The sequence below is a fragment of the Acomys minous genome (assembly GCF_964271855.1).
Source record: "Acomys minous genome assembly, contig: scaffold_85, whole genome shotgun sequence".
In the NCBI taxonomy this organism is placed as follows: Eukaryota; Metazoa; Chordata; class Mammalia; order Rodentia; family Muridae; genus Acomys; species Acomys minous.
This window is the reverse complement of record NW_028182126.1, coordinates 29,904-56,004: the sequence shown is the minus strand read 5'-3', so window position 1 is coordinate 56,004 and position 26,101 is coordinate 29,904. Positions and strand designations below refer to the sequence as shown.

Here is a 26,101-nt window from a genome sequence, read left to right as displayed (position 1 = left end):
ATTGCTTTATTTATCTTTTATGTGCAAAAACCTATCCATGAATAAGAAATTAGAGTCTGGAGCTGGGTGTAGTGGTGCACACCTTTAATCCCAGCACTCAGAGGCTGAGACAGGTGGATTGCTGTGAGTTCAAGGCCATCATGGTCTACAAAGTGAGTCCAGGACAGCCAAGGCTACACAGAAAAACCCTGTCTTGAAAAAAAATTAGAGTCTGACAAAACATCAGAACTTTGATGTCTGCATCTTGGATCTTCAGCCTCTACAATTATTTTTAAAAATCAGTTTATCTTTCTCCAATCATCTTGTTTTCTGTGACAATCTCCTATTTTTAAAAAAGCACAAACTTAATTCAAATAATATATATCCACAGTTGTCATCTCTATGATTTATCTTTGAATAGTGTCCTAGAATATAATATGTAGAGTGTTCTGGTCTCAAATTCATGGAGATATTCCTGCCTCTGATTCTTCATTGATGGAATTAATTCATGTGAACCCCCATCCAAATTTATTTTCCTTTGCGTATATTTGTGAGATGTGTGAATTGATTCTGTGTATTTTAGTCTGTCCATAGATAAATACATGAAAGGTCAATAACTAAAAGAGAAGGACATTTAGTGTTAGTCCAAGCTGTCCACATAATTTCACAAAGTGTCTCTTGACCAGTTGAATTAAATATCAACTGCCTGATTGACTGACTCATTTAATTGATTTAGACAGAGTTTGACCATGTAGTCAACACTCTGTAACCAATCTGGACTTGAAATTACTAAGATTATTTCTGCCTCCCCTTCTTCAGTGCTGTGAAAAAGAGAGAATAGCACATCAACTGACACCACATTTTCTTTATTGTTCTCAGTGCATAAGCCTGGCACTCTAGCCAGCAACCTTGTAGGGAGTCATCTCTCCCTGTCTCTCTATTCCCTATAACAATTAGATTACAAGAGGACATGCATGCTGTCTGGGAGATATGAATCCAGGTCCTCACACATGCACCTACAGCACTTTATGTTATTACTCAATTTTTGATCTGTTTAACAATAACATGGTGAGGAAAAAAACTTACACTTTTTATGATGTCAAAACTACCCCACCCAAAGGAATAGAATTTCATTTTACCATCAAAATGTGCTGTTCAGAAAACAATCTCTTTAAGGTTATATTTGGTAAAATGTCCTTCAGTTGGGCATAAAAATATTCAATATTAAAATATTGCAGGGTTTCATAGAAAAGCAACATCGGTGGATATATCTATATCTATCTATATCTAATCAACCTTAAACATACTTGAAAAGAAAAGAGGCAGAGCATCTCTAGATATAATTTTTTCTTCAGAATTCTGTCCTTTGAGTCACATATATTTATTTTTATTTTTTATGTTTTATTTTTGCTTTGTTCATGTTTAGAGTGTGTTTTCCTTTGTTTGTTTGTTTTCTTGCTTCAACAAATATTTGCATCTCTGATTTGTTGTATTTCTTTACTTCTTTTTCAACCATTTTTCCCTTTTGATAGTTACAGGTCTGCTACATATCTGACACACATGCTGGCTCAAAGAAAATTCTATGTTTTATTCCTTTCTCTATACTCCTTTTCAAGGATGCTGCTGATATTTACAGATTGAATGCAATGAGGTATGTTTCTTTTGAAATTAATGGATTTCTCTAGAAATTTCACAGAAAAAGAAGTGCAACAAAACACATAGAATATATCATAATTAAAAATGAATAACTAAGGATTCAGTCGTAGCCAGGCATGGTATTGCATACCTTCAATCCCAGCACTCGTGATGTAGAGGCAGGTGGATCACTGTGGGTTCAAGGCCACCCTGGTCTACAAAGTGTATCTAGGGCAACCAAGACTACACAGAGAAACCTTGTCTCAAACAAAACACAAACAAACAAACAAGCAAACAGATTCACTTGTATTTACCAGGATGAAATGAAAACCACAACATTTAGGACCAGTGTGAGAGAAAAAAAAGAGTAAAGAAACAATGCAGAGACTAGCAATAAAATATTTTAATTAGTCTGGCCTGGCATCTGTGGTCTCTTAGCATTTGCAGGATCTCTGTCCAGGCCCTTCTAGCTTTTATGGTCTCTGCTGAGAAGTAATGTGTAATTCTGATAGATTAACCATTGAATGTTATTTGGCCCTTTTCCCTTGCAGCTTTTAATATTTTTCTTTGTTTTATATATTTTGTGTTTTGATTATTATGTGATGAGAAGTTATTTTCTGGTCTATTCTGTTTGGTGTTCTGTAGGCCTCTTGTATGTTTATAGGCATCTCTTTCTTTAGATTGGGGATGTTGTCTTCTACGATTTTGTTGAGACTATTTTCTGGGCTTTAGAGTCTGGCATCTTCTCTTTCCTCGATGCCTATTATCCTCAGATTTCTTCTTTTCATGGTGTCCTTGATTTCTTGAAAGTTTTGTGTCAGGATTTTTCCAGATTTAGCATTTTCTTTAATAATTCCTTCCAGATCTACGAATATATCTTCTAGTCCTGAGATTCACTCCTCTTGTAGATTCTGTTAGACAGGCTTGCTCGCCTTCCTCTCTGAGCTCTCACATTCCTGTTTTTCTTCTGTGTGTTTATCATTTAATCCAATTTCATCTTCAGACCTTCAACTGTTTTATTGATTTCTTTCATCTGATTGTTTGTATATTCCTTAGTTTCTTCCATTGACTCCTTGTAGGCCTTCAGAATTTGAACAGTTTTATTGATTTCCTTCATCTGGTTGTTTGTATTTTCGTGAATTTTTCCATTGCTTCTCAATAGGCCTCTTTTTTGTCTTTCACTTGTTCGGCTGCATCTTCCTGTATTTGATTATGAATTTTATTTGTTTCCTCAATTCTCATCCTCATTATTATGGGTTTGAGATCATTTTCTTGTATTTCTGTTATTTTTGAGTACTCTCGGTCATTTTCTTTGGGATAGCTAGGATCTGGAGATGCCATATTGTTTTGTTTGTTTGTGTGTGTGTGTGTGTGTGTGTGTGTGTGTGTGTGTGTGTGTGTGTGTGTGTTTGTGTGTGTGTGTGTGTGTGTGTGTGTGTGTATGATTTTACACTGTTTTTTAGTCATCTTGCCATCTCCGGTTTTGGGAGTTAGCTTCCAGAGTTGGATGGAGGGAGTCTGAGGTAAATTCACCCATTTTCTCTTGATTTCCCTAGGCTAGAAGCTCTGATGTTTCTCTGTTCTGAATGGCAGGAGGCCAGCCCTGTATTTTGGGTCTCTCACAGCTAGTGATCCCCAGCTCTCCTGTACTGTGGGTCCTGTAATCATCTTGGATCTCAGAATGTGCACTGGGTCAAGCCAAAGTGTCCACAACTTTCTGGGTCCCCTTGTTGCACCGGAGTTCTGCAGGGACAGAAACAGGTCGGGTGGACAGGGTCTGATAGCCACTCGACTCCCTGTCTCCCTGAGATTTCCTTAGTCCTGGAGCTCTAATGCTCCACTGGCTTGTGGTTCCTGGTAGCATTTTTGGACCCAGACTGTTCACAGAGTCCAGGTAAGTGTCACAGGGCCCAAACCACATACACACTGAGTCCAGTTAGCATCTATGCACCCATCCTGAGTGTTGAGTCCAGTTTGCATCTCTGGACCAAAACAGGTCTTGGGGCCTAATCCACACACTTACTCCAGTTAGCATTGACTCCAACCTGGGTCTCAGGCCCAAACCGCACACTGAATTCTGCTAGGGACTCTGGACCCATGCCATGTGCTGAGCTCAGCTATGGTCTCAGGACCCAGACCAAACACTGAGTTCAGCTAGAGTCTCAGAGCCTGAACTGAGCCAAGTTCAGCTAGGTTCTCTGGACCAAAACTATCCCCCTAGTTCAGTCAGGGACTCTGGGCCTGAACCACCTGCTAACCTCAGCTAGAGTCTCTGAGTGCAAACTGACCACCTAATTCAGCCAGGGTCTTTGGGATCAAACTGTGTGCTGAGCTCAGCCAGAGTCCCAGGGTCAAGACAGTGCACCAAGCTCAGCAGGAGTCTCTGGGCCCAAACCACCCACCAAGCTCAGCCAGGGACTCTGGGCCCAAACCGTGCACTGTCAAAGACAATGCCAAATCTGAAAAATTCCTGACAAAAAATATCCAAGAAATCAAGGACACCATGAAAAGATGAAACCTGAAAATTATAGGCATTGAGGAAAGAGAAGAGATCACTCCAAGGTTCAGAAAATATCTTCAACAAAATCATAGAAGAGAATTTCCCCCAATTTAAAGAAAGAGATGCATATAAACATAAAAGTGGCCTATATAACACCACATAGAATAGACCAGAAAAGAAAATCTTCCCACCACATAATAATAAAATCACAAAATATATAGAACAAAGAAAAAATATTAAATGCATCAAGAGAAAAAGGCAAAGTAACGTACAATGGAAAACCTATCAGAATTGCACCTGACTTTTCAGCAGAGACCATAAAAGCCAGAGGGCATGGACAGAGGTCCTGAAAACCCTAAGGGACCACAGATGTCAAGCCATGCTTATATAACCAGCAAAATTATCAGTAACCATTGATGGATAAAACAAAATATTCCATGACAAGAAACAAATTAAAACAGTACCTATCCACAAATCCTGCTTTACAAAAGGTACTAGACAGAAAACTCTACCCCAAAGGGACATGCCACAACCAAAAGTACACAGGAAATAGATACCTACACCATCACTAAAACACAACTACACAAACTCTACTGTAACCAACATCAAAAATTAAGACTCTTAACAGTCACTGGTCATTAATCTCTCTCAACATCAATGGTCTCAATTCTCCAATAAAAAGACACAGACTAACTGAATGGATGCATAAACAAGATACAACATTCTTCTGCATTCAAGAAAGACATCTCACCCATAAAGATAGACATTACCTCAGGGTAAAAGGCTGGAAAAAATACCAAGAAAATGGTCACAGGAAGCAAACTGGTGTAGCCATTTTAATATCAAACAAAATAGACTTTCAACCAAAATTAATCAGAAGGCATGAAGAAGGACACATCCTGCTCATCAAAGGTAACATCAACCAAGATGATATCACAATTCTGAATATCTATGCTCCCAATACAAGGGCACCCACATTTGTAAAGGATCTATTAATGAAGCTTGAACACACATCGATCTCCACCCAATATTAGTGGGAGACTTCAACACCCCACCCTCACTGAAGGATAGGTCATTGAAACAGATCCTAAGCTGAGAAATATCATTAACAAATGCCATGAATCAAATGAATCTAAGAGATATCTATAGAACCTTTCACCCAAACAAAAAGGAATATACCTTCTTCTCTGCATCGCATAGAACCTTCTTTAAAATTGATCACATAGTAGGTCACGAAGCAAGCCTCAACAGATACAAAAGGATTGAAATAATTCCTTGTATAATATCAGATCACCATGGTCTTAGAAGGCACTTCAAGAACAACAGAAATAATAAAAAGTCTACACATAAATGGAAACTAAGCAACTGTCTGCTTAATGACACGTGGATCAGGGAAGAAAGAAAGAGAGAAATCAAGGACTTCCTGAAATTCAATGAAAATGAAGGAACAACATACCCAAATTTGTGTGCTACATGGAAAGCAGTGACAAGAGGAAAATTCATAGCACAAAGTGTCTTTAAAAGGAAAATGGAAATATCCCACATAAGCAACTTAATGACACAGCTGGAAGCCCTAGGGAAAAAAAGCAGAAACACCCGAGAGGAGTAGATGTCTGGAAATAACCAAACTCAGGGTTGAAATTAATAAATTAGAAACAAAGAGAACAGTCCAAATAATCAACAAGACCAGGAGCTGGTGCTTTGAGAAAATCAACAAGATGGACAAACCATTGGCCAAACTAACTAAAAGGAAGAGAGGTGGTATCCAAATCATCAAAATAAGAAATGAAAAGGGAGACATAACAACAGACACTGAAGAAATACAAAGAATCATAAGATCCTACTTTGAAGGAACATATGCCACAAAATTTGAAAATCTAAGGGAAATGGATGATTTTCTTGATCAATTCTACTAGCCAAAATTGAGTGAAGAACAGATAAACAAGCTAAGTAGTCTCATTTCCCATATAGAAAGAGAAGCAATCATTGATAGTCTCCCAACCAAAAGAAGTCAAGGTCCAGATGATTTCAGTGCAGAATTCTACCAGACTTTCAAGGATTTGCTAATACCGATACTCTTCAAGCTACTCAAAAAGATAGAAACAGATGGAACATTATGAAATTTATTCTATGAGGCCATAGTCACATTGATACCTAAACCTCACAAAGACCCAACAAAGAAAGAGAATTTCAGACCAATTTCTCTTATGAACATTGATGTAAAAATGCTCAATTAAATACTTGCAAAACGAATACAAGAACACATCAAAGATATCATTCACCATGACCGGGTAGGCTTCATGCCACACATGCAAGGATGATTTAATATATGGAAATTCATCAGTGTAATCCACCATATAAACAAACTGAAAATTAAAAAACACATGTCCATCTCCTTAGATGCAGAGAAAGCATTCATAAAATCCAACACCCATTCATGTTTAAAGTTTTTGAAAGACCTTGACAGACCTTGAAAAATTAATTTCAACTTTGTAGGGAAAAACAAAAACCTCAGAATATCTAAAACAATCTTGTATCATAAAAGATCTTCTGAAGGAATCTCTATTGTTGGTCTTAAATAATATTGTATAGCAACAGTTAAAAAAAAAAAGACCAGCATGGTATACTGGTATAGAAATAGGCCGGTATATCAATGGAATCAAATAGAAGACTCAGAAATAAATATTTGCACCCATGTACACTTGATTTTCAAAAAAGAAGCCTAAAAACAAGCAATGGAAAAAAGGATACCATCTTCAACAAATGGTGCTGACCTAGATGCTTACCTATAGAAAAAGTCAAATAGATCCACATTTATTACCCCATGAAAACTAAAGTCCAAATTGATTAAATACCACAATATAAAATCAGACACACTAAATCTGTTAGAAAAAATGTTGGAAGAGCCTTGAACTCATTGGACAAGGGGAATAGTTCCTGAACAAATCACCAAAGGCTCAGGGTCTAATATCAACAATTAAGGAATGAGACCTCTTGAAATTGAAAAGCTTCTATAAGGCAAAGGACAGTGCCAGCAGAACAAAATGAAAGCCTAGAGACTGTGGAAAGATCGGTACCAACCCTACATGAGAGTAAGGGCTAATATCCAAAATATATAAAGAACTCAAGAAATCAAACACCACCAAACCAAAGAACCCAAGTTTCAAAAGGAGTCCAGAGTTACACAGATAATTCAAAACAGAGAAATGCCAAATGCCAAGACACACTTAAAGAAATGCTCAATGTTGTCATGGAAATGCAAATCAAAATGACTCAGAGATTCCATCTTATACCTATCATAATGGCCAAGATGAAAAATTCAATCAAAAACACATGCTGGCCAGGATGTGGACAAAGGAGAACACTCCTCCATTGCTGGTGGGAGTGAAAATTTGTACAACCACCTTGGAAAGCAATCTAGTGCTTTCTCAGAAAATTGGGAATAGTGCTACCTCAAGACACAGCCATACCTCACCCGGGCATTTACTTGAAAAGTATTCCACCATACAATAAGAACATTTGCTCAACTATTCTTAGCAGTTTTATTAGTAACAGCAAGACTTGGATACAAGCTGGATGCCCCTCAACTGAAAAAAAGATAAAGAAACTGTGGCACATTTATGGAATACTGTTCAGCTACTAAAAACAAGGAAATCTTGAAATTTGCAGGAAATGGATGGAAGTAGAAATGATCATCCTGAGTGAGGTAACCCAGCCTCCGAAACACAAATGTTATATACCCACTTGTAATAAGATGTTAGCGACATAATACAGGATAACTACCCTACAATACACAGACCAAAAGAATCTAAATAACAAGGAGAACCCTAGGGAGAACACTTAATTCTCATTCAGAAGGGCACAGAGACTAGACACTGCAAGCAGTTGAAGAGACAGAGCAGGACAGGAGCCTACCACAGAGGTCCTTTGAAGTACTCCAACAAGCAAGGTATTAAAAAAGATGCTGAGATGCACAGCCATACTTTGGAGTTGAAAGCAGTGGGTCTTATGGACAATTTGGGAGATAGAAGAACTTGGAGTAGACAGGAGTTCCACAAAGAGTCCAAAGAAGCCAACAAATCTGGGCCAGTGGTGGGGGCTGCTGCAGAGAGTGATGCACCAAGCAAGGACCATGAATGACCAGGAGCTCTGCTCAGATGTAGTTCATAGGTAGAAGAGTTGCCCTGTGGTTCCCATATTATGGGGAGTAGGGGTAACTTCTGACATGGACTCTCATGACCACTCATTGAACACCTTCCCCTGGCAGGCAGCCATGCCAGATACTGAAGAAGTTGATACAAGCAGTCTAGAAGAGACTTGAGGTCATAGGATAGGGTGGGGGGAGGGGCTTCCCCTTTCTGAATACTTGGAGAGGGAGAGGGGGAAGGGCATGAGGTAGAGAGTGTGGAACTGGGAGTCAATGAAGGAGGGGGCTACAGATGAGCTGTAAATTGAACAAATTAAAAATAAAATAAAATAAAACATAGAAAAGAAAGTAGAATATTAGAAAGGTACCAGATTGGATGCTGTAGAGAATACTAGGTATTTGAATTAAGTAACATGATGAAATAAAACTGATACTCACCTGGATGCTTTATCTTTCCTGGCGGGAAGGTTCTATGCACGCTACCAAAGGCTGATGGATCATGGTTAAAGAGAAGTGGGAAGATTGTCAGGGACAGAGGCTTGGGGGATAATCTCAAGGAAGGAAAATTTTCTGTCCAAGTACTTGCACCTTTAACTCAGAATGATTATGAAAGTATGTACAAGATGATGTATGCTTAAACATGACAAAATACCAGCATGGAGAAGGAGATGGACATGAAATCTAACCCCTAGCAGAGATGCTATTGAGATTCCATAGTTACTGGGGGAGAGATGGTCAGGTTCTTCACTGTTGTCACTTCTAGGAGATCAACCCACATAAGGGAAGACTCCAACTACAATAGTACTTTTAGAAAACAAAATGTACTTGACTTGAAAAAAAGAAACACTTACTTGGGTAGAGGCTAAAGTTAGAGACAGTGAATATGGAAGGTGTGATGGTACGGGTGAATATGTTCAAAATGTTTGTGTGAAATTATTAAGAATTAATAAATACTTTTATAGGCCAAAATAAAATACAATTATGTCTAGTGGAGGGACATTTGTCAGAATAGGGAGAAACAACAGAAATAAGTATATTTTTGCTTCTGGATGGTATATTTTAAAATGTATACATATATAAAATATTAATAATATTGAGCATATACAGGGGGAGGAGGTCGCCCTCAGTCACAGTCATAGGGGAGGGGAGTAGGAAGAAAGTGGTAGGGAGGGAGGAATGGGAGGACACAAGGGATGTGATAACCATTTAGATGTATTATGAATAAATTAATATATTAATAAAATAGTAATAATATGTATTGTTTTGACAATTTAATGCATGTAAGCAAAGGCTTAAAACCACAGTACAGAGTGCAATCTCTGCTACATATTTCATGATAAAGCAGAAAAGAGGCTACAAGTATCCAAACACAAAGAAACAATGAGAAAATAAAATCTTTATAACCAAGACTTCATTCCTGTTTTTAGAGTCATATTTGACTACACATTGTATGTAAAAAAGTTATATGATTCATATATGATAATTAAAACTTTGTTTAAAATTAAACAGAATTTTATTTGATACTTTCTCATTCTTTTCTTACAGTGAGTTTGAAATATGCATTCTATACTTTGGTTAAATCTTTGTCTTGATTAATAAATTTGAAGCATCTACATATTTGTGAACACATGTAATATCATTTTTCTTTTAAGACAGAATTCTTTTCTCCTCATTTCTGTTTTGTATCCATCTTTTCATCTATTCAGATTCATGTCTCTCTCTCTGTCTCTCTCTCTCTCTCTCTCTCTCTCTCTCTCTCTCTCTCTCTCTCTCTCTCTCTCTCTCTCCTCTCTCAGGCAAATTCTAAAACTCCAGCACAACTTGTTGTACATACAGTGTTAAGACAGTCAAGGCTACATGGGGAAACCCTGTCTCATGAAAAGAAAAAGGAAAGCCGGGCGTGGTGGCACACGCCTTTAATCTCAGCACTCGGGAGGCAGAGGCAGGTGGATCACTGTGAGTTCAAGGCCAGCCTGGTCTACAAAGCAAGTTTAGGACAGCCAAGGCTACACAGAGAAACCTTATCTCAAAAAACCAAAAAAAGAAAAAGAAAAGAAATGAAGGAAGAGAGAAAGGAAGAAGAAAGAGAAATGGGGAGAGAGAGGAGAGGAGCAGAGAGAGAGAGAGAAGAGAAAGGGATATAAATGTTTATCTGGGTATGGTAACAAACGCCTTTAGTCCCAGAACTTAGAAGGCAGGTCTCTCTGTGTGTTCTAGGCTAGCCTAATCTACAGAGTGAATTCCAGGACTGCAAGCTATGTGACTTAGAGAGGCCCTGTTTCAGAAAAATAAAAATAAAAGGAGTGAAGGAGCACATAACACACACACACACACACACACACACACACACACACACACACTTCTAAAAAGTATTTTAATTAGCTTACTTAAATGAAACACCATACCCAAAGCAAATTGCAGAGGAAAAGATTTATTTGGCATTTTTTTTTATCATATTAACTATTGCTGTGATGAAATAACCACATCCAAATGTAAGATAAGGAGAAAAGCTTTTATTCCACATTTTACTCCATCACTGAAAGACATCAGGGCAGGAACTCAAACAAAGTCAAAATGTAGAAGTAGGAGGTGGTGATACAGAGGCCATGGAATGTTTATAGTTACTGGTTTGTTCATAATGGAATTCTTAGCCCTCTTCCTTATAGAACTGAAGACTACTAGCAAAGGAGGGGCCCCACCCACAATGTTCTGGGCCACCCCCATCAATCACTAATTGACAAAATGCCCCATAGGCTTGGCTATAACCCAATTTTATGGAAGAACTTTCTTAAGTGATATTCCTTTCTCTCAGATAGCTTTAGCAAGTCTCAAGTTGATATGCATCTATGCAGTGCATTTGGCATATACTTCAGCACTGTCCTTTGTTTGAGAAAGTTAAAATAGGAACTCATGCTGGGCAGGACCTGTAGGCAAGAGCTGTGACCCAGAAACCATTTATTGGCTAGCTCACTGTGGCCTTCTCAGTCTGATTTTTTTTTAATGGAACCCAGGACTACCTGCTCAGAGGTGGCACCACCCACAATGGGCTGGGTCCCTCCAAATCAATGATTAAAGAAATACCACAGGGCTGCCTATAGCCTGAACTTTTTTTTTCTTCATATCATATATTTACATTATAATTCACAACAGTAGGAAAGTTACAGTTATGGAGAAGCAACAAAAATAATTTTATGGTGGAGGAGGTCACCACAACATGAGGAATTGTATTAAGGAGTTGCAGCATTAGGAAGGTTGGGAACCACTGAATTTGGTGGATGTTGATTATTGGTTACTCCTAGGACAGAAGTGCCACTATTGACCTTTCATGATATCTGGCCACGTTGGTCATTATTGCGGTTCATAGGAATTACAATAGGTAGGACTTTTATCCCTCTGTAGCTTACATGGTACCTTCATATATTATGAGCCTGATCTTTTTGAGGCATTTATTCAATTGAGTCTTCCTTCTCTCTACTGACTCTAGTTTGTTTCAAGTTGAGATAAAACTAGCCAGCACAGAAAGAAATATTAGACAAAAAACCAAATGATAAGAAATTGATAATACTAGTTTAAAGTAAAAATAATGATTTCCTAAAAATTAATCTTATATGGTCATATACAACATTCTTGTTAGGATAATGGTAGTAACAATATGCAGAGAAATTAGTAGGAAAGGGCATAAATCTGAGAAAATTTTTGTATTATTTGTAAATGTAACTGCATCAGATAACTTACATTGAAAACCAGAAAATATATCATGACTTATGTACTTCTTCAATTAGAGGAGATAAAGTTGGAACACCATAAAAAAATACTTTTCATTTAATTAGTTTAACAGAAAATTAATATATAAAGGCTTGAGTTCATGACTATTTCTTTATATGTGTTAGATAAATGGTAGAACAAATCACACAGTATTGAGAATGACTGCCTTTGGTCTGTCCTCAGCCAGATTCTGACAAAAATCCCTTACATCAGAGAGGTTGGTGTACAGGTGATGGGATGCTTGTGTTTGTGTTTCCGGCTATGCTGAAAAAACTCTTCTACACATTACTGCCTCTTTGTTAACTGACCTGAGAAAAGGGGAGCTAAAAACTACAACCAGAATTCCAATTAAAGAACAACCTGGAGATGAAGGAAGATCAGTTGATACAAAAACAAAAACAAAACAAAACAAACAACAGCAGCAGTAACAACAACAAAACAGACACCAAAGTCATACTACTGAAGTGAATGATTACAGGCCAGATACATGGTAGCCCTCCATTAAATATTTAGAGGACACTCAATAGCCATTCTGACTGAACACCAAGAAATGACCACGGGGCTGCAATTCATAGAAATAGAGACTTAAATTATAAGGCCACAGGCAAGAGTGGAGAAATGTGCTCAGGATTGAGATAGAGTTGGGGGTGGAACCATTTTCACTGCTGGTACACAGAAGGATTAAAAATGGAGAAATCAATCCAGTATGATTTTTAGACACTGGAGAAAATGTCCCAGAACACTTGTAGTTGCTTCATTCAATCTTTTTTTTTTTAATGCTGGGTGAAAATGTAATAAAAATTTGTTTAAGAGTATGTAGAAAATATGTTTGGGAATTGCATTCTATAAGAAAAGATTTTAAATCTTTTATGACAAAAATACCATTTTCCTTTCATGATCTATTTTGATTATATTTTGAAAGATATAAAAAGGTGAATTTTTATGACCTGGGCTAGTTCACATCTCTTAGGACACCTGGAGGTCCCTCATCCCTGAGAGGTCACCATATTCATTCCAAACTTAGTTTGGACCCCTGATCTGAATGGTGAACTACAGCCAAGAACTCCTGGATTCAAGTAGTCTTCCCTGTCTCAGCCTCCTGACTCTCTGGGTCTGGTCAAGGTATTGGAAATAAATGGCTACAGAATGTTCAGCTCTAAATGGGGCTGTCATATCACATCACCCAATCCCAATGCTTAGAATGATTGCAAAAGATGGGTCAGAAAGGCTGTAAGAAGCAGAAGACAGAATGACTAAAAGGAGAGAGTGTTTTCCAGAAACAACAAAACAGTTGCTCACATGAACTCTGTTGTGACCTGAAAAACATGAAACCTGACAGAATCCCATGATGGAGAGGGAAAGTTGGCAGGTGGTCTGGAATGAAGTTCCACCCACAGCTGGGGAGCTTTTGGCCACCCATTGCTGATGAGAAGGACAGAATCATTTTCCTTTAAGGGTGTGATCCTTGACAGTTCTAGCACACTTCAGTGGATGATCACACATCAGCAGTGTTTTCTGACAGTGCTAACTGGGCTCAATGGATGCATTTAAAGCAAAACAGAACAGAAAATAGTGATACACAGTTGGGTGGGCAAGGAATGGGGGTGAATCTGGGAGGAGATGGGAGAGGGGCATGAATATGATCAAAGCATAATGTATGGAATATTTGAAGACTTAATAAATAAAACAAATACTTTAAAATACAAAGGTTAATTTTTTGATACAATTCTATACTGATCATGGACAAGCCAGACACTCATGGATCACATAACTGAAAGTATATTCTTTTTTTTTTTTTTTTTTTTTTAATACATTTTTATTAATTTATACATATTACATCTCAGTTGTTAGCCCATCCCATGTATCCTCCCATCCCTCCCTTCCTCCCACTTCCCCCCCCTACTCCCCTCCCCTATGTCTGTGTCTGAGGGGGATCTCCTCCCCCTGAATATGCTCATACGGTATCAAGTCTCTCCTTGGTGACCTATTATCTTTCCTCTGAGTGCCACCAGGCATCTCCATCCAAGGGACATGATCAAATATGGGGCACCAGAGTTTGTGTGAGAGTTAGATCTTCTTCTCCACTCAACAGTGGAGAATGTCCATCGGCTAGTCCGGGTAGGGGTTCAAGGTTTTTACTGCCTATTTTTTCCTTGGCTGTTGCCACAGTTTGCGGAGGACCCCAGGGCCCAGACTCGCCTGTAGTTTTCCAGGACCCACTGGATCCTTCCATTTCCTCTTTCTCCCAGGCTTCTCACACCTAAAGATTCAATAGGATGTCCTCCCCTCTTACCCATTATTCTGGTAGGTACAGTTTTTCATGGGGACGTACACCTTGGGCTAGTGTCTCGATATAAGTGAGTATATACCATTTAGCTCTTTTTGCTTCTGTGTGAACTCACTCATTATGACAATTTCTAGTTCAATCCATTTGTCCACAAATTTTGGAAATTCCTTGTTTTTAATAGCTGAGTAGTATTCCATAGTGTAAATGTACCACAGTTTCTTTATCCATTCTTCTGTTGAGGGACACGTAGGTTGTTTCCAAGTTCTGGCTATTATGAATAAGGCAGCTATGAACATGGTTGAGCATATGTCCCTGTTGTGTGGTAGTACATCCTCTGGGTATATTCCAAGGAGTGGAATAGCTGGGTCTTGAGGAAGCCCTATTCCCATTTTTCTGAGAAAGCACCAGATAGCTTTCCAAAGTGGTTGTACTAGTTTGCATTCCCACCAGCAATGCAGGAGTGTTCCTCTTTCTCCACACCCTCGCCAGCATGAGGTGTCAGTTGAGTTATTGATCTTAGCCATTCTGATGGGTGTAAGATGGAATCTCAGTGTCGTTTTGATTTGCATTTCTCTGATGACTAAGGAGGTCGAGCATTTCTTTAAGTGTTTCTCAGCCATTTGATATTCCTCTGTTGAGAATTCTCTGTTTAGCTCTGCGCCCCATTTCTCTATTGGGTTATTTGGTTTGGTGGTGTTTAATTTCTTAAGTTCTTTATATATTTTGGATATTAGACCTTTGTCAGATGAAGAGTCGGTGATGATCTTTTCCCAGTCTGTAGGCTGTCGCTTTGTTCTCTTGACAGTGTCACCAGCCTTACAGAAGCTTCTCAGCCTCATGAGGTCCCATTTATTAATTGTTGATGTTAAGGCCTGGGCTGTTGGTGTTCTGTTCAGGAAGTTGTCTCCTGTGCCTATGAGTTCCAGACTCTTCCCCACTTTTTCCTCTAACTGGGTTAATGTCTGTGGTTTTAAGTTGAGGTCTTTAATCCACTTGGACTTGAGTTTTGTGCATGGTGACAAATAGGGGTCTAATTGCATTTTTCTACATGTAGACATCCAGTTAGACCAGCACCATTTGTTGAAGATGCTGTCGTTTTTCCATTGAATGGATTTGGCTTCTTTGTCGAAAATCAGGTGAGCAAATGTGTGTGGATTCATCTCTGGGTCTTCAGTTCGATTCCATTGATCCACTAGCCTATTGCTGTGCCAGTACCATGCTGTTTTAATTACTGTTGCTCTATAGTACAGCTTGAGATCAGGTATGGAGATTCCTCCAGCGGATCTTTTATTGTAAAGGATTGTTTTTGCTATTCTGGGCTTTTTGTTTCTCCATATGAAGTTGAGAATTGTTCTTTCAATATCTACAAAATATTTAGTAGGTATTCTGATAGGGATTGCATTGAATCTGTAAATTGCTTTTGGTAAGATGGCCATTTTTACTATGTTGATTCTTCCAATCCACGAACATGGTAGATCCCGCCATCTTCTGATGTCATTTTCAATCTCTTTCTTCAGAGGTTTAAAGTTTTTTTCAAATAAATCCTTCACTTGCTTGGTTAGGGTTATTCCTAGATATTTTATATTGCTTGTGGCTATCGTGAAGGGAGTAATTTTTCTAATTTCTTCCTCTGCCTGTTTGTCATTTGTATATAGGAAAGCTACTGACTTTTTTGAGTTTATTTTGTATCCTGCCAATTTGCTGAAGGTGTTTATCAGCTGTAGGAGTTCTCTGGTGGAATTTTGGGGGTCACTTATATACACTATCATATCATCTGCAAATAGGGATAATTTTACTTCTTCCTTTCCCATTTGGATCCCCTTGATCTCCTTTTGATGTCTTATTGCTCTGGCTAGAACTTCAAGAACTATATTAAAGAGGTATGGGGAAAGTGGGCAGCCTTGTCTGGTCCCTGATTTTAGAGGGATTTCCTTGAGTATCTCTCCATTTAATTTAATGTTGGCTATTGGTTTGCTATATATAGCCTTTATTGTGTTTAGAAAAGTGCCTTGTATTCCCGATCTCTCCAGAACTTTAAACATAAATGGGTGTTGGATTTTGTCAAATGCTTTTTCTGCATCTAAAGAGATGATCATATGGTTTTTCTCTTTCAGTTTGTTTATATGGTGGATTACATTGATGGATTTCCGTATGTTAAACCATCCCTGCATTCCTGGAATGAAGCCTACCTGGTCATGGTGAATGATGTCTTTGATATGCTGTTGTATTCGCTTTGCGAGTATTTTGTTGAGTATTTTTGCATCAATGTTCATAAGAGAAATTGGTCTGAAATTCTCTTTTTTTGTTGGGTCTTTGTGGGGTTTAGGTATCAATGTGACTGTGGCCTCATAAAAGGAGTTTGGTAATATTCCATCCATTTCTATCTTTCGGAATAGCTTGAATAGTATCGGTATTAGCTCCTCTTTGAAGGACTGGTAGAATTCTGCGCTGAAACCATCTGGCCCTGGGCTTTTTTTGGTTGGAAGACTATCAATGGTTGCTTCTATTTCTATAGGCGAAATAGGGCTATTTAATTTGTTTATCTGGTCTTGGTTCAATTTTGGTAAATGGAATCGGTCGAGAAATTTGTCCATTTCCCTTAAATTTTCAAATTTTGTGGCATAAATGTCTTTGAAGTAGGTCCTTACGATTCTTTGTATTTCTTCGGTGTCTGTTGTTATGTCTCCCTTTTCATTTCTGATTTTGTTAATTTGGATAGCTTTTCTTTGTCTTTTAGTTAGATTGGCTAACGGTTTGTCTATCTTGTTAATTTTCTCAAAGAACCAGCTCTTGGTTTTGTTGATTCTTTGGATTGTTGTCTTTGTTTCTAATTTATTGATTTCAGCTCTGAGTTTGATTATTTCCAGGCGTCTACTCCTCTTGGGTGTTTCTGCTTCTTTTTTTTCTAGGGCTTCCAGATGTGTTGTTAGGTTGTTTATGTGGGATGACTCCATTTTCTTTTTAAAGGCACTTAGTGCTATGAATTTTCCTCTTAGCACTGCTTTCAATGTGTCCCACAAATTTGGGTATGTTGTTCCATCATTTTCATTGAATTTCAGGAAGTCTTTTATTTCTTCCCTTATTTCTTCCGTGACCCATGTGTCATTAAGTAGAAAGTTGTTTAGTTTCCACGTGTTGGTATGCTTTTTGTTATTTCTATTGTTGTTGAAGTCCAGCCTTAGACCATGGTGATCTGATAAGATACAAGGTATTATTTCAATCTTCTTGTATCTGTTGAGGTTTGCTTCGTGACCAACTATGTGATCAATTTTAGAGAACGTTCCATGGGGTGCTGAGAAAAAGGTATACTCCTTTGCGTTTGGGTGGAAAGTTCTGTAGATATCTGTTAGATCCATTTGATTCATGACATTGGTTAATGAAGTTATTTCCCGGCTTAGTTTTGAAATCAAAGTCCTATCCTTGAGTGAAAGTGGGGTGTTGAAGTCTCCCACTATTAATGTGTGGGTATCGATGAATGGGGCAAGCTTTGTTAATAACTCTTTTACAAATGTCGGAGCCCTTGTATTCGGAGCATAGATGTTCAAAATCGTGATGTTTTCCTGGTTGACTTTACCTTTGACAAGTATGAAGTGACCATCCTTGTCCCTTTTGACTAATTTTGGTTGAAAGTCTATTTTATTAGATATTAGAATAGCTACCCCAGCTTGTTTCTTGTGACCATTTGCTTGGAATATTTTTCCCCAACCTTTCACTCTGAGGCAATGTCTGTCCTTGTGGTTGAGATGTGTTTCTTGAATGCAGAAGAATGTTGGGTCGTGTTTATGCATCCACTCTGTTAGTCTGTGTCTTTTTATTGGAGAGTTGAGACCATTAATGTTGAGAGATATTAATGACCAGTGATTGGTAAGTCCCTTCATTTTTGGTATTTATAACAATCGAGTTTTTGTGAAGTTGTGATTTTGCAATGGTGTAGTTATTTATTTCTTATGTATTTTTGGTTGTAGTTTGACCGGTTGGGGTGGAGTTTTCCTTCTAGTAACTTCTGTAAAGCCGGATTTGTTGCTAGGTATTGTGTGAATTTGTTTTTGTCATGGAATATCTTGTCTTCACCTCCAATGGTTATTGATAATTTTGCTGGATATAGTAGTCTTGCCTGGTATCTGTGTTCTCTTAGCGTTTGCAGAACCTCTGTCCAGGCCCTTCTGGCTTTCATGGTCTCTGCTGAGAAGTCAGGAGTGATTCTGATAGGTTTGCCTTCATATGTTACTCGTCCTTTTTCTCTTGCCGCTTTTAATATTTTTTCCTTGTTCTGTATATTTTGTGTTGTTATTATTATGTGGCGGGAAGATTTTCTTTTTGGGTCTATTCTATTTGGTGTTCTGTAGGCCTCTTGTATGTTCGTATGCATCTCCTTCTTCAAATTGGGGAAATTTTCTTCTATTATTCGGTTAAAGATATTTTCTGGGCTGTGGAGTCGGTTACCTTCTCTTTCCTCTATCCCTATTATTCTCAAGTTTCTTCTTTTCATGTTGTCTTTTATTTCATGAACGCTTTGTGTCAGGAACTTTTCAGATTTAGCATTATCCTGGATGATTGTTTCCAATTGTGCGATTGTATCTTCAAGTCCTGATATTCGTTCTTCCATTTCTTGCAATCTGTTAGATAAGGCCACCTCTGAGATGTTTGCTTTCTTTTCTGATGCTTCTCGATCGCGTTTTTCTTCCGTGCGTTCTTTTATGATTTCTTCCATTTTTATCTTCAGGTCTTGAACTGTTTTAATAATTTCCTTCATCTGGTTATTTGTGTTTTTCTGAAATTCTTCAAATGCCTCTTTATATGACTCTTTTAAGTCATCAGCCCTCTTGTTTGCTTCCTCCTGCATTTGTTTACAAAATTTATTTGATTCTTCCAATATCATCTTACTTACTAAGGATTTGAGGTGGTTTTCATTTATATCCATTGTTGTTGGGTTCTCCAGGTTGTTTTCATTAGGATTGCTGGGATCTGGAGATGCCATCCTGTTTTGGTTTTTGTTAGCATTCTTTCGTTGTCCCCTTGTCATTTTGGTGAATCTAATGTTGGGAGGTGGTTTGTAGTGACCTTCCCTGTTTGGGAGTGGATAGTTGATGTCTGCTTATAGGTAGGGTGCCCTTATCTGTGGGGAACAGGGAGTACTTCCCTGGACCAGGCTGGTGATTCAGATTCTACTCCTGTAGATTTTTCTCAACACCTTAGGCTCGAGGCTGAGTCCCGCGAAGTAGGTTTCTGTTTGGGCCTTTTCCCCTTACTGCTGTATCTCAAGTCAGCAGTATTGGGATCTAGAGTAAGGTCAGCACACAAGCTCTCTGGTTGTGTAGGTTGATCCCAGCTGTCTGTCTTTCCTGTTGCTTTGTAGCCAAGACCCCAGGTGGATCAGATCTTCTGGGTTGTAGCTGTCTTAGGAGCGTTCAGCCTTTCCCATGAATTTGGGAGTTCTTGCTGGGTCTGCAGGAGCTGACACAGCTAGGATCTGCCTGTTGGAGATTACAGGATCTGTGCCTGTAACCATACGGTTTCAGGCCACTGTCAGTATCTGAGGAGGTAGCAGTTTCCACGCCCCTGTATGCCAGGCCACTCCCAGCTTGTTATAAATTAGCGGTTATACCCTGCACATATGAGCCTCAGCTCCCTATATTGTGGGATACAGCTAGGGAGAGCCCAGTCAGAGCCAGCAGTTCGTCCCCGTGGCTGGGGACAAAAGCAGGTTAGACCGCTCCCAGACGCTTTAAGGCAGCAGTTATTCCCTGCCAGCAAGGCCCACAGCTCCGGATAAAGTGGGCGGTCCTAACGAGGGCGCGCAAGAATGACCCCTGCTAGGTCTATTGATCAGGTAGAGCCCAGTCAGAGCCAGCAGCTCGTCCCCGTGGCTGGGGACAAAAGCAGGTTAGACCGCTCCCAGACGCTTTAAGGCAGCAGTTATTCCCTGCCAGCAAGGCCCACAGCTCCGGATAAAGTGGGCGGTCCTAACGAGGGCGCGCAAGAATGACCCCTGCTAGGTCTATTGATCAGGTAGAGCCCAGTCAGAGCCAGCAGCTCGTCCCCGTGGCTGGGGACAAAAGCAGGTTAGACCGCTCCCAGACGCTTTAAGGCAGCAGTTATTCCCTGCCAGCAAGGCCCACAGCTCCGGATAAAGTGGGCGGTCCTAACGAGGGCGCGCAAGAATGACCCCTGCTAGGTCTATTGATCAGGTAGAGCCCAGTCAGAGCCAGCAGCTCGTCCCCGTGGCTGGGGACAAAAGCAGGTTAGACCGCTCCCAGACGCTTTAAGGCAGCAGTTATTCCCTGCCAGCAAGGCCCACAGCTCCGGATAAAGTGGGCGGTCCTAACGAGGGCGCGCAAGAATGACCCCTGCTAGGTCTATTGATCAGGTAGAGCCCAGTCAGAGCCAGCAGCTCGTCCCCGTGGCTGGGGACAAAAGCAGGTTAGACCGCTCCCAGACGCTTTAAGGCAGCAGTTATTCCCTGCCAGCAAGGCCCACAGCTCCGGATAAAGTGGGCGGTCCTAACGAGGGCGCGCAAGAATGACCCCTGCTAGGTCTATTGATCAGGTAGAGCCCAGTCAGAGCCAGCAGCTCGTCCCCGTGGCTGGGGACAAAAGCAGGTTAGACCGCTCCCAGACGCTTTAAGGCAGCAGTTATTCCCTGCCAGCAAGGCCCACAGCTCCGGATAAAGTGGGCGGTCCTAACGAGGGTGCGCAAGAATGACCCCTGCTAGGTCTATTGTTCAGGTAGAGCCCAGTCAGAGCCAGCAGCTCCTCCCCTCGGCTGGCGACAAATCTCCTGTATTTTCCCTTTCTGCTAGAGAAAGGCAGCGTGCGTCGCCTTAGGGCAGCAGTTATTCCCTGCCAGTAAGACCCACAGCTCCCGATAACCTGGGTGGATCTGTCGCGGGCCCACAAAGATGGGCCCAGTTAGTTCAGTTGTTTGGGGATTGCCGGCAGTCGGGCCACGCAGCTGACGCCAAAGGCAGTTCAGACCGCTGGCGTGAATCTCCTGCCGGAGTACTGCCAGTTCCCTTTAGGGCAGTAGTTAGTCCCTGCAAGCGTGACCCTCGGCTCCCTATAACGTGGGCGGACCCACTGGGCTGTGGGAGCAGACCACGCCGGTTGCTAACTGCCCCAGTTTGCAGGGTCAAACCTTTGTGTCTGGCTTCAGCTTGAGCGCAGGACGCGGACGCGGTCCCCAGATCTAGTTGGTTTTGGTGAGACTCGCCACCTGTGTTTCCACCCGGGTTAGGCAGGTGCCGTCCGCAGTTCGGCGCGGTGTGGATGTACAGGATCAATGGTAGTTTCACCCTATTCGCTGAGACTCCTCAGGCTTGGGGCTCCGGAAAAATCTCCTCCCCAAATGGCGAATTTGGGTTTTTTGTGCTGGCTACAGCTTGATTGTGGATTCCTTTTCAGAGTTTGGGGAGTGCGTTTAGCCCTCGGGGCTGTCGCTTGTCCCGGGGTTGGACCCCCTGGTGGTCTGCGGAGTTTGGGGTCCCACTCACCTACAGTTCTCAAAATCCAGCAGTCTGTGGTTCCATTCAAGTCCCTGGTCTCCTCAGAGAAGATCAGCTATGGTGCCTACTGGTCGGCGCCATCTTGGCTACCCCCAAGTATATTCTTTTCATATATAGGTTTGTTGCAGCATAACCTAAAGAAAAAATCATACAGATGTACATTTGTGACTGAGCTACTGAAAACAGACAGAGCAGATGAAAAAAAGAGTAACAAGAGGCATTAATTATAATGTATAGAAGGGGCTCCAACCAGCATCCAAAGTCCTTAGCCTGCTAGGTTAATCAGACAAATTTGTGATCTTATTTGAGATATGATCCTTAAGAATTTGGATCTAATTTTAATTATTTCATTGAGATACAAATTATTTATCCAGATGTAAAATTTTGGTACCGTGACCATCTTTGCTATGTTAGTTTACAATGTAGTGTGTCAAGACCACCAAACAGCCCATGAATTTTATGTATGAACACATTTCTCCCTCCACCATCTTGTAGTTTTACTTAACACATCACCATGGTGGTAAGAATTAAACATTACTGTCACACAGAGCACAATTTACCTTAAAGAGGATATTTTTCTCATAAATTTTTACTTATTGTCTTCCTACCAATTTTCTTATGTGTTTAAAGACATATTCAAGCTGTATTGCTCTATTTCAATTTTTTACATTTATCCCTAGAGATTTGGGATGTTGGGTATTAAAGATAGCCACAATATATTTTCTCTATAAGGAGACACACTTGAATATTTGTCATTATTTATTATACGAATCAGCATTCTCTTGACACTATTCCTTTATGTGCATATTTCAGAAAAGCTAAAAAAAAAAAAAGCCTTAAGGGGCCACCCTCCCATCAAGAGTATCTTTCTGATCACATCCATATAAATGAAGGAAGGCACTGGAGGGATATATGACAAACAGGTATACATTAAAATTTGTTCATACACACACACACACACACAAACACACACACACACACACACACACACACACACACACACACACATATATATATATATATATATATATATATATATATATATATTGTAAAGAATAATCTTACAAACTGTATCTGTCATGTTCTCATTTGGAAAGCTACTAAACTGCACTCCTGGCATATTCAGATAATCAGTTTTATTCCTTCTGAAGCCTCTGTTGGGGTTGAAGACCAGACAGTTTAGTTTTACAATTAACCTTAGTTGTTTAGGGATTAAGATGTTTTTATGTCTAGATGTATGTTTTAATTTGATAATGATGAGATATGATAGATATTGGTTTACATTCAGAGTTGTAGACTCACCAAGATAGGAAAGATGTTTTCTTCAAGGATGCCAAATACAAATAACCAAAACACTAAGAATGTAACATTTATATAATTCCTGATTTTGTCATGGCTCTTCTTGCTATAGGTAGTTTATTGTATATTTGTGTAATAATATAAATATATATGTAAAAAATAAAAAATAATAAAAATATTTAAAATCTGTTTGAGAATAACACGTTTAACCAAGCAATATTGAAATTTTATAAAATGGGAGACTGGAGAGATGGCTCAGGAGTTAAGAGCACTGGCTGCTCTTCCAGAGGTCCTGAGTTCAATTCCCAGCAACAACATAGTGGCTCACAAGCATCTATAATGAGATCTGATGCCCTCTTTTGGTGTGCATGAGTACATGCAAGCAGAACACTGTATATGTAGTGAATAAATCTTTAAAAAAATAGAAAATGATATAGGCAAAGACATGTGTAGAAAAACAAAGTGATCCCAAATGAAATGATAACAATCCTGTTCTAAGATCAGCTGCATATAACATAGTCACTCTAGCAACATTCCAGGCACTCAGGAGTCTCTGCATTCAATGACATCATCTCTTCTCGCAAGAGCACATCTGGATGTAATAAAAGCCTAGAAGTATCAGGTTATACTAGATTAAATTACCCACACTTTGAAACCTTAACACTGATAACATTCACATCATTTAACATTCTCAAGCATGACAAAAGAAGATCACAAGTTTTCAATTCATATGTGGAAAGCACAATGAGTAGCATCAAAGTTGTCACGTTTCCTTGAAAGAGGAAAAAAAGCACATATGAAAATATGCTTGAAGCGATCTGAGACTCAGAGAGAGTAATTGTGAAAAACCCAAGAAAGTCTTAATCCAGACATTGTTTAAGTTTTAGGAATCCCCAACTCGGAGAATATATAATTGTACTTACCATACATTAAGATTCTGCAAGCGGTGTGGCACATATTCATTTCTAATATACTTTTCTACATGGAAGTCAACAACAGGAATAAATGCACCAATCATCATATCTCCTTCATGTAAAACGTAATCTTTAGTTCTTGCATAGCAGAGACGGTCAGTTGAATCACACACAAAATTGGGAATATACAGAAGTCCAAAGATGAAAATCAAGAACATCCTATTATCATGTGCATCTGCCTAGGCACAAGACTGATAGGTACATACCTAATGATGTCCATCAGGTATATATTGATCTCAAGTGTTTGTGAACCTGTGTGCTTCTCACTTTGTTGATGGGTGCAGCTGTCACACTAATCAGCACACGGTTTTTCCTGATACTTCTTCCACTGCCATTGAGAGTTTGGAAACACTTTTTCCCTTAGGCTCTCTCTACATCTGAGTCCTTGTTTTCTGCTTAACAATAAGTTGGAAGCTCTATTTTGTATTTTCTTCTATAGCCACAGGCATCATGACTTCAGCCAAGAAGACAAACAGCAGAGCTCAGGCATCAATTTAATTATTGGGCTCTTTTGGCCAAATTGAAGCAGGAAACTTTTCATGTGACAACAGCTTTGGCTAATGAAAACAGCATCAGAGGTTGCCATGGTAGGTGAATTGTGAGAATGTCTGAAATGCCCATGGCAGACACACACAGACAAAATCATTGGGCCATGCTTTTCCAAACCAAAGACAACCAGTGAAGTCCCCTCTTCTTCCTGACTATAAGTGCCTCAGAATTTTATTCTATGATGTATTTGTGTCAGAAGATCACTAAGATGTCTGAAGCCATTACAATTTTTTATTACTCACTTTGGAAAAGGCCAATAGTCCTGCTGCACTGATTACTTCCAAATTGTGTACTTAACTCATCCTGTATCAATCTCTGAGTACAGGTGTCCTTAAGACCCACCCCTTCATATAGAGCAGTGTGTTCATCCACTTTTTACCATGCTCTGAAAAAACTAGTGTGTGAGAGAAATTTTTCTCAGTTCTATCTATTTTTCTCAGTTTTTAGAAGTAGAGATAATGGTGGGAAAAAAGAAGAAAAGAAGGGAGAATATAGAAATATATAGGGATGAGAGGTCAAAAAGTAGATTGTTGTACCTACTCCTCAACTTAAGGCCTTAACAGGTACTCACAAACAAGGTTATTTTTAATTCTTTGGTATAGACTTTTGTATATTGATGTAAAATAAGTTCAATTTTGAAACTTTCTTATAGAATTCACATTCAAGATTATTCTTCACACACATTAAATATATTGAGCCATTAATAGGAGATCATGTACCCATGCAACTCAAGTATATTACCAAAATTTACTTTCAATACTTTGAAGGTTTTATTTTAGGCTGTTTAGCATAATTTAGTAAGACAAGTTAATTGTTAGTTGATCAACTCATGGTCATGTCAATTATTAGTCTATTTTCATGAAAAGATTATATACCTTAAGTTTAACAGATAGATAGGATTCGATAGATAGGTAAGTTAAAATGTTAGATAAGGTCTTCAGGAACCTCAGAGACTTACAGACTATGGCATTTAAAGATATTTTTATGATTTTAAGGGTCCTTTGATAGTCAGACAGGTTAACATCTGGCAACACCAAGCTTACCACAGAGAAGATAATGAGCATCAGAAAACCTCCTTATGGAGATGGCCTCAAAAGTGGCAAAAAAGGCCACTGAGGAAAATGTCTTGGTTTCTGCTATAGACAGCATTTTTCCTAAAACTGGGAAAGATTGGATGCAGGCAGAGTTGATGGACAAACTCTACCAAGACAGGCTAAACAAGTCCTCAATAGTTCCTGCTTCACAAACATGACTGCTAGATATAATGGGCCAAAAGGCTGAAGATGATGCTCCAATGTTCTATAGATTTTGGGATGACTGTCTAGGCAGAGAACTGTCTCTGTCATTTTCTCATTTTTAAAAGCTGCTAACTTGCACTTCTTGTTTACTCAGATAATAATTTTATCCTTCTCAAGTCTCTGATGGGGTTGAAAAACAATCAGCTTAGCTTTACAGTTAAGCTTAG

At 39.4% G+C, this 26,101-nt stretch overlaps 1 protein-coding gene across 1 annotated transcript in view; it reads right to left on the bottom strand.

Moving 5' to 3' along the window:
- The window catches only part of LOC311591816 (vomeronasal type-2 receptor 116-like), a gene marked incomplete at both ends in the record, with an annotated part of 37,719 nt that extends 13,474 nt beyond the window's left edge, over positions 1-24,245 (bottom strand). The window contains one exon of the mRNA XM_084803441.1: positions 24,037-24,245. Within this exon, the coding sequence (XP_084659567.1) occupies positions 24,037-24,245 (209 nt within the window). The remainder of the gene's footprint in view (positions 1-24,036) is intronic.
- Positions 24,246-26,101: the final 1,856 nt, after the last annotated feature.